This window comes from Nerophis lumbriciformis, linkage group LG24, assembly GCF_033978685.3.
Source record: "Nerophis lumbriciformis linkage group LG24, RoL_Nlum_v2.1, whole genome shotgun sequence".
NCBI lineage: Eukaryota > Metazoa > Chordata > Actinopteri > Syngnathiformes > Syngnathidae > Nerophis > Nerophis lumbriciformis.
The window spans coordinates 22,740,814-22,754,200 of NC_084571.2; the positions used below are offsets into that span (position 1 = coordinate 22,740,814).

The window sequence follows — 13,387 nt, forward strand, 5'->3', positions numbered from 1 at the left end:
TTGTTTTGAATAAATGTCAAACACGCAAAATATGCAATACTTTTTCCAAAAAATATTAAAGTGGAATATTTAATATGAAGTAGTTGGAGCCTTGAATATTTCAATAAGTCATAACAACAATGATTTTGATTCATTATTAATTTTAGAGTACAGACAGTTTTTTTTTAATTTAAATCCCACTAATATTCTTGGGGACCCAAAAGGACCCCAGTGCTAAAAAAAAAGGCATACATTTTTTAAAAGAAATGTATTTTGCTTTCAACACTTAAGTCTCTAGATCAACTTTAGATTCATCCGTCGATTATAATGTTCTATTATTTTTTTGTGTTCTTCTTTTAATTGTTTTATGACATTTTTTGTAACAAAAAACTTGTTTTGAATAAATGGCAAACACACAAAATATGCAATACTTTTCCCCAAAAATATTTAAAGTGTAATATTTAATGTGAAGTAATTGGAGCTTTGAATATGTCAATAATTCATAACAACAATGATTTTGATTCATTATCATTTTTTTTAGTACAGACAGTTTTTTAAATTTAAATCCCACTAATATTCTTGGGGACCCAAAAGGACCCCAGTGATAAAAAAAGCCATACATTTTTTTAAAATGTATTTTACTTTCAACACTTAAGTCTTTAGATCAACTTTAGAATTATCTGTCGATTAAAATTTTCTACTATTTTTTTTGGGGGTAGCGGGGGTTGTATTTTGTAGCGCCCCGGAAGAATTAGTGCTGCAAAGGGTTCTGGGTATTTGTTCTGTTGTGTGTATGTTGTGTTACGGTGCGGATGTTCTCCCGAAATATGTTTGTCATTCTTGTTTGGTGTGGATTCACAGTGTGGTGTATATTTCTAACAGTGTTAAAATTGTTTATACGGCCACCCTCAGTGTAACCTGTATCGCTGTTGATCAAGTATGCGTGTGTGTGTGTGTACAGAAGCCGCACATATCTTGTGACTGGGCCGGCACGTTGTTAGAATGGATGAAAAGCGGACGTGACGACAGCTCATAGAGGGCGTTAAAGGCAGTGCCTTTAAGGCACGCCCCCAAGACTGTGGTCCGGGTGGACTACGAGATATAATGACTGATGAACACCTTCGTTCGATAATGAAGGTTGCCTCAGCTAAAAGCCTGAGCCCCGACATTAATGAACTAGCATCCAAGAAAAGATGGCAGGTATCTGGCTTGGGCACATCAGATTAGATTAGTGTGTTGCAAACTGAGCAGTTTAAAGTCCTGAATGGTTGGTTTATTCATTGTTATTTTATTTTCAAATTTATTAGCCTGTGGAAAAAGTTAATGTTGATATTTACCTCAGAAGGCTGCAGATAGAAAAGAGGCATTCCATTTTTATTTAAATTGTATTTGATATGCCATTGATATTTTTTAATTATTATTATTATTATTTGAAACTCTATTTTGCATGTCACTATAAAGTTATATAAGCCTTGCTTGTTCAATATTCAACGCAAAACTTGTTTGGGTCCCTATCAAAAAGGTTAATTTGTTCAACCTTGGCCCGCGGCTTTGTTCAGTTTTAAATTTTGGCCCACTCTGTATTTGAGTTTGACACCCCTGCTCTAGATCAACTTTAGAACTATACGTCGATTCTAATTTTCTATCATTTTTTTGTGTTCTTCTTTTAGTTGTTTTAAAACATTTTGACAAAACATTTTCTATATAGGGCAAACACTCAAAATAAATAATACTTTTCCCAAAAAAAGCATGGCGGCTTTGTGTCGAAATTTCAAGGTGTTCTTGTTACATCACACATGTTTGCGCTTGTTGATTTTTTTAGTAATAGTAGTTTTAGAACGTGCCGTTAAAAAAATCGCTCCGGGGGCCGCCCCTGGCCCCTGGCCGCACTTTGGACAACCTCGCCTGATGTACATGAACACTTCCCTGACAGTGTCAATCCAAAGTGAGCCTTTTGTGTTTATTGTCTTACATCTGCTGGTGTTGTTGCAGGCTGCAACAACACCAGCAGATGTAAGAAATGATGATGATGATGATGAGGAACACCTGCAACTTGCAGGTGTTCCTCATCATCATCATTTATTTTTATTCCTTTCATGAAAATGCATATATACAAGCCATACACAGTTTACACTTTCATTGTTTTTTGTTTCTTATACATTTCCATGATCAGAAAGGAGCAGATGGAAGAATACTATTCTTATATTTATCTGCCCCCTTCCTAATATACTGTCCGGCGAGTGAAATCATTTCAAAAGTTCTCCTGACGTCAGCGCGGAGTTTTTGTTGTTCTTCGGCCCTCCTCCTTACCTCATAGTACTCCACTCCTCCTCCTTACCTCACCATACCCCCCTCCTCCTCCTTACCTCGTCATACTCCCGCCCTCCGCAGCGCGTCAAAGTCACAACAAGGGGGCCGAGCGACCAATGAGCTGCTGTGGGCTGCTGAGTGCTGGGGTCCCGGGGAGCTCCGAGAGCAAAACGCCTAAGAGCGCTGGAACTTTCTCACTCGTCTTGTTTTCTCCTCAGTGATCGATCCAGCGACTTGAAGCGCACTTTTGGATTATTTGTTGGATTTGTTTTTTTTTTTGGTTTGGAATAAATTGGGGGGTGGGGGGGGGAAGCTCCGGACATATGGAATGATTTGTCCGGGTAAGAAACGCTCGCCCACGGAGCAGAGATTCCACGGATTAACTTTTTTTAGTGGAAAACAAAAGTTCCGGTTTATGACTCTGCTGTGAGTTCCAGCGCCCCCGCCGCTACCTCCACCATGCCGCGGACCTTCCGCGGATCCCTCCGCCCGCTGGCGTGCGTGCTCGCCCTGGCCGCGTGCTTGTCCGCGGCGTCGCCGCCGCACGGCCGGAGGCTGATCTGCTGGCAGGCCATCATGAACTGCCAGACGGAGCTGGAGTGCAACTACGCCTACGACCACTACCTCCGCGCCTGCGGGCCAGTGTTGAGCGGCGAGCGGAAGAAGTGCCCCAGCCACTGCATCTCCTCCCTGGTGCAGCTCAACATGACCCGCAACGGCCCCGCGCTGGAGGACTGCAGCTGCGGCCACGACACCGTGTGTACGCGCACCAAGCGGGCCATCGAGCCCTGCCTGCCGCGGACCACCAGCACGGGCTGTACGGAGGCCCGGCGCCAGTGCGAGCGCGACCCGCAGTGCAGCTCCAGCATGCGGGACTACTTGCACCACTGCGGGAAGCTCTTCAGCGGCGCCGTGTGCACCAACGCCTGCCGCGGCGTCATCGCCAACTTGCGCCGGATCCCCCGGGGGCAGCAGCTGGACGCTTGCATGTGCGACGGCACCGAGAGGGCCATCTGCGAGTACGTCAAAAGCAGCATGAAGACGCTGTGCTTCGACACCCCGGAGCGGGAGGAGAGCAGCGGCTCTCACGAGGGCTTCGACCCGGAGGACGACGAGGACTACTCGGACCCTGACTACAGGGAAGAGCCGGAGAGCGGAGCCTCTTTCCTGGAGGGCCACATTGTTTTGACCCTGCTGGCATCCATGTTGGCCCTCATTTAAGACTTTCAGGTTGAGTTATTTTCTATGCAAAAGTTATCAAAAAAAGCACACAATATTTTGTGTGATGGGGTCTCAAACTTGTTGTTTCTCTCTGCACAACTCCATATATTAGTGTACTAGTGCCCCATACACTTCAATATATGATGCCGAGCTTCACTCCTACCAGACCAGGGGCCTTATGTAATAAGACTAAAAATATAAAAATCCAGAAAACTACGTACACAAGTAAAAATGAAGATGCATTAAAGCGTGCAGACACACATTTGCACGTTTCAACGTTTTGTTTCTCTCTACTCAACTCCATATATGAGTGTACTTGTGCCCCTTACACTTCCATATATGATGCCAAGCTTCACTCCTACCAGACTAGGGGCCTCATGTAATGGACTAAAAATTGAAAAATCCAGAAAACTACGTACACCAGTAAAAATTCAGATGCACACATTTGCACGTTCAGTCATGATACAACTCATCTTTGCCGTGAAAAAGGGCGTACACGCAAGGTTTATGTGCGTAAGCGAGCTGGCCCCAGGGTTCTTCCACCGGTGATTTTGAGTACGGTAGTCAAAGCATGTTTTCTTAAACTATTTTTACAACTGATCAAGTCAAACAGAAATCCTCTATTTGACGACAAGTTAGCACAACATGGGCCAGTTTTTTTATTTTTACTGGCCCCCTCAGACAATAACATTAATTCATTATTATTGACATGTGGTATAAGAAGTGCTGCCAAATGATTATTTTTTAATCAGATTAATCACACTTTTAAAATTGTATTTATCATGATTATTCACTAGTATTATTTGTAGTATTGCTTGCTTGCATAATTTCAATTAATTAAAAAAAAGACCACAATATTGGGACACAAATGCAATTTTATTATTCAAATAGATTAGAAGATAAAAGAGCAAATTTAATTGTGTAAAGTATTTGCGTATATACATGATTAATGCAATTTTTTGTGATTAATTGCTTGTTATTTTTGACCGATACCACATTAATTTCCTTGGTCACCTATAAACACAAAGCTAACAGGAATGTTTTGTTCAGCTAGCTTAGCATCCATTTACATACACTGCTTTGCTTTTAGCATCTGGATGTGCAAAAGGTATCAAAGGGGCACCCTTACATTTTTCTCAAGATGGCCCTGGCTGGAAAAAGTTTGGACACCCCTGGCATAAAGACAATAATTGCACTGTTTGAGTGGAGATCTGCCATTTAGATGTTGCAAACACAAAATCATTTATTTTTGTCAAAGTAGCCCAAATAGTGATTTAAAAAAAACAGCACCAGAAATGAATGCATTTGTAATACAAAAGGTATATATGTATACTCGTGTATATATAAGTATGTATACATGTGTAAATATGTGTGTATGTATATATGTATATGCTGTATGTACATATATATGTGTGTGTGTGTATATATATATATATATATATATATATATATATATATATATATATATATACACACCTGTATATAACATTGTGTCAATGCTCTGGGAAAACAACTTTATTCTCTTTGTTTTGGTGGAAATAAGATATGAAATTGCATTTATATGTTGGACAAGTATCTCTCAAAAGAAAAGAAGGTTGCATTAGTCACAAACCACAATGATGTTGCAACACAAAAATGACAGCACAACAAACACACACGTCGGCTAACACAAATAGCAACTTCCTGTAAGCAAGCCAAAGTGTCTCAACAGTGACAAAATATACATTGTTTCCATGGAATTCGATGTTTTTAATGACTTGAGACCCTGCCATTGGTAGAAGTATTTAACGAAGGTAATCACGTGGTTAAAACGTGACTACTTTGATGAATTGGTTTAAACAACGCTGTGCACTGCCAATCTTTTTTCTATAACAAATATTTTTATATGACTGCCTTTCCTGGGGGGGTTTTACAAGTATTTAACGCTGGAATAAAAATTAAAAAAAACAACTTGTAAATAGCAGAAGAGGTAAAAAAAGGATAATTTATTACATGTAGTCATGTCCAAAATGTGGTGAATAAAAGATTCCAGCTTTAAAGGGAAGTTTTTTTTGTTGCCCTGTATTTTCCTGTATATTGTACATATGTGTATATGCCAATATAGTTTTTCCCTCCTTCAGAGAATCTTCTATATGGTGCTGATTTACTCACTGTGTGTAGCCTGTAGGAAGATAATGTCTAAATCCACTGTATGGTTTGCCTTAATGATATACTTTTGTAGAAGGCATAAAAGGAAAACTTGAATACATCATCCTTGACTGTCATTTGTTTTTGGACAGAGATTTCAAGACTTGGGGGGTGAAAATGATCACATTTATCATTATTGTCACGGTGTAGTTGGATGTGCTCAAAAAGTATTTATACACACACACTGAAGATACATATATAGATACACACAATATACTTACTGTACTTGGCCGAAAAAAAGTATTATTTTATCTGAATGTTGAAAAATGTTTGTTGTTCTCGGTTTTTAATTGTCAAACATTTTTAAGAGTATTTTCAAATTATTATGTGACGTCACTTCCTGTTGTAGACACCTCCGTGTCATATTCCTCTGTCCATAGATCAATCACTGTGCTAAGATCAGATTGGGGTGTGTCGTTTCTTTACGGGGAAGGGGACCTCTAATGCAAAAGCAACTTGTCTTACCGATTAGTGCCTGTTTATGTGTACTTGAGATCTGCATAAGTCCCGAAAATTTGAAATGAAACTATAGAGGCATCGCGGTGATATTTATAAAATAAGCCTTCCGTCATCCTTCCTCCAAATGAGCCCAATTTGTGAGGTTTGTGACATCAGCGGATATCTCCATACATGGTAAAAATGTACCGTAGAGATTTGCGCGAGTCCACCATTGTAGTTCGCCATTGTAATGCCTCCTCTGCTGTACAAATGAAGGTATAGTTCCGATACCAATATTTCAGTACCGGTACCAGTACCAAAATGTATTTCGATACTTTTTTATACTTTTTGGTACTTTTCTAAATAAGGGGGACCACAAAAAATGGCATTATTGGCATAATTTTAACAAACAATCTAAAGGTACATTAAACATATGTTTCTTATTGTAATTTTGTACTTAAACAAAATAGTGAACATACTAGACAACTTGTCTTTTAGTAGTAAGTAAACAAACAAAGACTCCTAGTCCTAATTAGTCTGCTGACGTATGCAGTAACATATTGTGTCATTTATCATTCTATTATTTTGTCAAAATTATTAAGGACAAGCTCTGAAAAAATATTATTAATCCACTTGTTCATTTCCTGTTAATATCTGCTTATTTTCTGTTTCAACATGTTCTATCTACACTTCTGTTAAAATGTAAAAGTCACTTATTCTTCTCTTGTTTGATACTTTACATTAGTTTTGGATGATATCACAAATTTAGCTATCGAACCGATACCAAGTAGTTACAGGATCATACATTGGTCATATTCAAAGTCCTCATGTGTCCGGGGACCTATTTCCTGAGTTTATAAACATAATATGATTTTTTTTTTAAAGGAAAAAAGATTGGGTGAAGATAAAAAATATTGATGTAATCATGGTAGTATCGACTAGATACGCTATTTTACTTGGTATCATTACAGTGGATGTCAGGTTTAAAGATCCACCCATGGCATTTATTTACATTGTGATGCTGGTGAGCTCGTGTATCCTCCTAGGGTGTGTAGTGAAGCATGTTTAGCTATTCCTCGTCCTGCAGGGATGATACTTGTAAGAAACTTACTTTATTTGTCACGATGGAGGCCAGGATTAGTGATTTAGAAGTAGCTAAAACACTGCCAATGTCTTAAAGCACCTCTTCCTGAAGGCGTTTCAGTGTTGTAACTTCACCTTTATTGTTAGTTTTTAAGCCAAAATGCGTACATGATTTCTTTTCTGTCTGTACACCGTGTCTGCTTGTAAGTACTCCGTGTGTGTGCGCTGTCAAACATGCTCCTCTGCTCGCAAAACAAGCACTGTCACGACGACGCGCCGTCATGCCCAGGAACCGGTACTTTTCAAACAGAGTATGGTACCGTTTTCGATACATTGGTACCACGATTCTAAAGCAGTACCGGCATACCGTACAACCCTAGTTCCAACTTATATCTGTCAGTAGACACCATATGGAAGCGCTAAAAACTACAACATGTCTGGCGGGGAGAAGGCGCAGTCGAAGTGGAAGCACGTAAATAAGACCGCCCACTGAAAAGATGGTCTGTAAAACCTAATCCATGCAAACATTTTTACCAAAGAACCACCATTACATGTTACATAGACCACACGGAAGTGTTTTAAATATATACATATAAAAAAAATCATAATATGACCCCTTTTAAAGTTTCTCGTTGACATTTAAGCTAGCTAGCAAGCTAACCTATTTGTGCGTTTGTCAAAGTGAGTCTACCAATCACAGTTTTGCGATTATTTTAATTTAGAAAACAGTTACCACCTGGGTTTTTACCTCAGTTTATCATTCATAGTGTTAATCAGTACATCCCTAGTTTATACACGTTTAGATTAGGGCGTTTTTCACACCAGGGGCGTGTGGTCAGCATAGCAATGATTTAAAAACAAATAATGCAACCATAAAATAAATGTAAATATTTGTCCGTTAAACTGTTATAATTTTATTTTCTGTATTTTTTTTTAAATCACTAAATTTGCACAGAAACCTAGCATGAGGCTTCTGGGTCTCATGCCTCATCTTGTTTATGTGTGTGTTTGCAAAGAGATGAATGTGTGGCTTACTGGCTGATCTGCTTGTCACAATGTCGCCAAAATAATTACATTTTTACACCATGTATTTCTAATTTGTACACTGTAAAATCCAAAGCCTGGATAATAAATTTATAAATAAAGAAAAGAGAGGTTGCAGGCTCTGTATTAGTGTGGCTCTTGTAGTACTCTGACTCGCCACACTGAGAATTGGGGACTTTTGATTGATTGATTGATTGAAACTTGTATTAGTAGATTGTACAGTACAGTGCATATTCCGTACAATTGACCACTAAATGGTAACAACCGAATAAGTTTTTCAATTTATCCACGTTAATCAATTCATGGCGATCATGAGCTGGCAGACGCGTGTTGCTACCACGTTTCTTCAGCAAGGAAGCCAGCATTAGTGGGATTTTTAGTCAGGTGCAGCAGACATGATGTGTTAATGAATGTTGTTGCCAATAAGGAAGGTTAATTATATTATTATACATCCAAGACCAATAAGGAGGGTTATTGTATTATTATACAAACAAGATTAAATTATTCTCTAAACTGGACTTTTTTGACAAAATGGAGGTGACCATGGAGGATATAGTGGATGTACTTAACATACAACTACAGGAGAAGGTAAGAAACACTTAAAATGTTTTGTTTGTTTCATCAAAGCAAATAAAATGGGACCAAGTGATGTTGGGTAACATTTTTATTTAAGTGAATTACTCCTTTCTTTCTTTTCTTATTTTAACAAGCAACATGTATTTACAGTGGCTATAAAGTATGTGAGTTAAAAAACAACAACTCATCACTAGGAAAGATGGCAATGTATTCGTGTTAGCATTTAAGCTACCTAGCCAGCCATTAGCATGCTAGCTTGATTCTCTATTAAATCATTGTCACTGGTGCCTGAGTTATCGTTTTCATTTTAAAACGCTAATACTAACTAATTAAGTTTATCATTTATGCCGCTTATTGTTACAATCCTAGTTTATAGAAGTTTATATTCATTCTAGCATTTAAGCTAGCCCTCCAACTTGCTCGCTTGCTTCCCCCAGTTAATTAGTATCACTGGTCTCCGAGGTGGTGACTTGTCCAGGGTGTACCCCGCCTTCCGCCCGATTGTAGCTGAGATAGGCTCCAGGACCCCCCCCGCGACCCCGAAGGGAATAAGCGGTAGAAAATGGATGGATGGGTCTCCGAGTTACCAAATCACAGTTTGTAGGATCATTTTCATTTAAAAGGCTAATACTAACCGCAGTTTATCATTTATGCCACTTATTGTTACAATCCTAGTTTATAGAAGTTTACATTCATTCTAGCATTCAAGCTAGCCCTCCAGCTTGCTCGCTTGCTTTTCCAGTTAATTAGTATCAATGGTCCCCGAGTTATCAAATCACAGTTTTTAGGATCATTTTCATTTAAAACGCTAATACTAACCGCAGTTCATCATTTTTACTATTTATTGTTGCATCCCTAGTTTATAGAAGTTTACGTTGGGGTATATAGTTTCTTAATGTCGAAAGACGTTGACGTTTCTTGTATTTGTTTTAGCATTCAAGCTAGCCTTCCAGCTTGCTAGCTTCTGTCTCCAGTTAATTAGTATCACTGGTCCCAGAGTTACCAAATCATAGTTTCTAGAATAATTTTCATTTAAAACGCTAATACTCATCGCAGTTTATCATTTATACCGCTTATTGTTACAATTGTAGTTTATGGAAGTTTATATAAATTCTAGCATTTAAGATAGCCCTCCAGCTTGGTAGCTTGCTTCTCCAGTTAATTAGTATCACTGGCGCCCGAGTTACCAAATCAAAGTTTGTAGGATCATTTTCATTTAAAACGCTAATACTTACCGCAGTTTATCATTTATGCCACTTATTGTTACAATCCTAGTTTATAGAAATGTATATTCATTCTAGCATGTAAGCTCGCCCTCCAGCTTGCTAGATTGCCTCTCCAGTTAATCAGTATCACTGGTCATCGAGTTACTAAATCGCGTTTTTTAGGATAACTTTCATTTAAAATGCTAACCGCAGAGTATAATTTATGCCGCTTATTGTTACAATCCTAGTTTATAGAAACTGAGGTATATAGTTTCTCAGGGGTGTGAACTCGAGTCACATGACTTGGACTCGAGTCAGACTCGAGTCATGAATTTGATGACTTTAGACTCGACTGGACAAAATGTAAAGAGACTTGCAACTCGACTTAGACTTTAACATCAATGACTTGTGACTTCACTTGGACTTGAGCCTTTTGACTTGACATGACTTGCTACTTTCCCCAAAACCCCCAAAGCTTAAAAAGTTATTTGGGAGTGCTCCGTAGCTTTCATTTTCTATGTCTGTGTCTATCAGCGTGTGTGCTGCTAGTCAGCGTGTATGCTCTCAGTACAATAGCCAATCAAATTAGTTATACGTTGTTTTCATCACACAGCATTCATCTAATCAAATTGCAGGAGAACCAATGAAGAAGAATTGTCAAACAACGCGGCAGTGAGAAACAATTATGCCAAAGTTGGTTTCGTACGGGTATAAAAACTACAACTTGGTCAACAAAAAACGAATTGCCGTATGCAAATCACGCAGTTCGAATATTACAGACGGAGACGCAACAACTTCCAACTTCGTTCGACATTTGAAGTTGCACAAAGAAGGGTAAGTTTTGAATGTAAGATAACGTTTATTGGCTAAGTAACGTGACTTTTATTTGCTGTGTAGTTAAATCAGCGAGGCTGCAAACTCACTGCTAACGTTATAACCATAGACATCTTATAAGTAGACGCAGCATCGAGCGCTACTGCCTACTGGCGCAGACGAGACGCAGGGCCGCCAACTTGGAGTGGTGATCCGCTCCATTCAGTGCAATTCATTTGGCAGGAGCAATGAACTGTCGGCGCATTTAATTCATTTTACCTCACTGAATACCACTCATTTTCACACGTTTTTTTGTCATACGTGTAGCTATGATAACGGACACATGTTTTGGCGTGTTTTATTATTCATAGTTTGCTTAACAGTAATATAATATTCTTATACGCTATAAGTGACCAGACGTCCGAGATCAAAACTAGGAATATAATCCCAGAGAAGGGGGAAAAAAACGGTCAGCTATTTTTAAATTGAAGAAACAATATGATTAGGTTATATATACATGCGTATATCCTACATAAACAATGTTTGAATACATTAGATATATAAATATATATATATATATATATATATATATATATATATATATATATATATATATATATATATATATATATATATATATATATATATATATATATATATATATGTCTTAATAAGGTTATCCAAAAAATAGTGCTCGATACCGTAGTAGAGCGCAATATATGTATGTGTGGGAAAAAAAATCACAAGACTATTTCATCTCTACAGGCCTGTTTCATGAGGGGGGGTTCCCTCAATCATCAGGAGATTTTAATGGGAGCATTCACATACCATGGATTATATAGGGCACAGAGTGGGTGGGTACAGGCTGGTGTAGGGGCGTGGTGATTGGCTCATGTGTTACCTAGGAGGTGTTTCCGTCTGTAGCGGCATGCTGTTACAATTTCGCTGCGCTTGTTGAGGGATGACAGGTCTGGACGGTAAATAATAAACAGTTTTTCTTTCAAGCATAGGTTGCATCTTTTATTACCACTATTGTAAGGTGTGCTGTATGCAAGAATTTGCCATGTTATTGAATATTCAACATTATTGTCTTTGAGGTCCCAAATGTGTTTGCTGAGTTCTGTGGTATTCCGCAGGTTTTGGTTCCTGAAAGAAGCCTTGTGATTGTTCCATCTGGTTTTGAACTCTCCCTCAGTTAATCCTACATATGTGTCGGATGTGTTAATGTCCTTGCGTGTTACCTTAGATTGGTAGACAACTGATGTTTGTAAGCACCCCCCGTTGAGAGGGCAATCAGGTTTTTTTCGACAGTTGCAACCTTTGTTGGTTTTGGAGTCGCTCTGTCCGGGGGCCGACGGCTCATTTGCAATTGTTTTGTTGTGGTTTGAGATGATTTGTCGTATATTGTTCATACAGCTGTAGCTCAATTTAATGTTGTTCTTGTTGAATACTTTTCTTAGGGTGTTGTCTTTGGGAAAGTGTTTGTCAATCAGATTGAGGAATTTGTGTCCAATGTTAGTTGAGACGTTTTTGCTGTATGGGGGGTTGTACCAGATGATGTCGTTTCGTTTTCTGTTCTTTTTCGGTTGGTTTCCTGGCGTGGGTTCATAGGTGAGGGTGAAATTGTATCCGCTTTCATCAAGGGCTTTTTGGTACGGGGGGGTTGCTTGGTCAAATTCAGCTTTGCTAGATGACAGCATCGATAGCCTTTTATTAATTCCGGTAGGTATTCTTTTCGTGGTGGTGGGTGGGTGGTTGCTGTCATGGTGCACGTATTGGAGTGTTGTGTTGGGTTTCGTGAATGGTTGGTAGCTGTTATTTCTCAGGTTGAAAGTGACGTCAAGGAAGTTGACGGTTTGCTTGTTGGCTTCAATCGTGATCCGTAGGCCGTTCTCTTTGAAAATTTGGCATATGCGCTTCTTGGTATTCTCGCTGCTCCTTGGCGAGGCGCGACACACTGCCAGTCCGTCATCACGGTAAATACCAAGGTTCAGATTGAGGCTGGCGAGCTGGGAGAGGAGGAAACTCCCAACGAGTTCACACGTTTCTGCTCCGTCAAAACTTCCCATAGTGACGTCAAATGTTGCATTGTTCTTTTTTTGCCATGGTGTACTGTTGTGGATGAGAATGGAGTTTTTTGCGTGGATGGTGATGTTTCTTTCGTTGCCTGTGATTGAGTCGTAGTCTGAGGCGAAGTCTAGTGCTTGAGTCAGTAGGTCTTGCGTGATGGAAGGGTAAAATTCTTCGATATCAAAGGAGATAAAGTTGTGCTGTTGTTTGTCTTGGATGTTGTTGAACCATTTGATTACTGCTGCTGTATTTCTCCATTGGTTGAGTGGTGTTTTGTCCTTGATTTTTGTGTTGACTCTGTCCAGGATTATTTTGCTGATTTTTCCTATTTCAGATTTAGTTGGGTTTATTAGTCGGCATGTTGGGTTATTTGCGAAGTTGGGTTTGTGGTCCTTCAATGTGATGAAGGCTTCCTTGTTGGCTGTGGCGTCCACCCTGTCCTCAATGTCCAGTTCAGCCGC

General features: G+C 39.2%; 1 protein-coding gene and 1 long non-coding RNA gene across 2 annotated transcripts in view; both read left to right on the plus strand.

Moving 5' to 3' along the window:
* LOC133620623 (uncharacterized) overlaps positions 1-13,387 on the plus strand; it is a 133,635-nt gene that overhangs the window by 74,167 nt on the left and 46,081 nt on the right. The window lies entirely within an intron of this gene.
* gas1a (growth arrest-specific 1a) lies at positions 2,174-5,759 on the plus strand. The gene has a single exon (XM_061981818.1). The coding sequence runs from the start codon at positions 2,749-2,751 to the stop codon at positions 3,508-3,510; it is 762 nt and encodes a 253-aa protein (XP_061837802.1). The 5' UTR covers positions 2,174-2,748; the 3' UTR covers positions 3,511-5,759.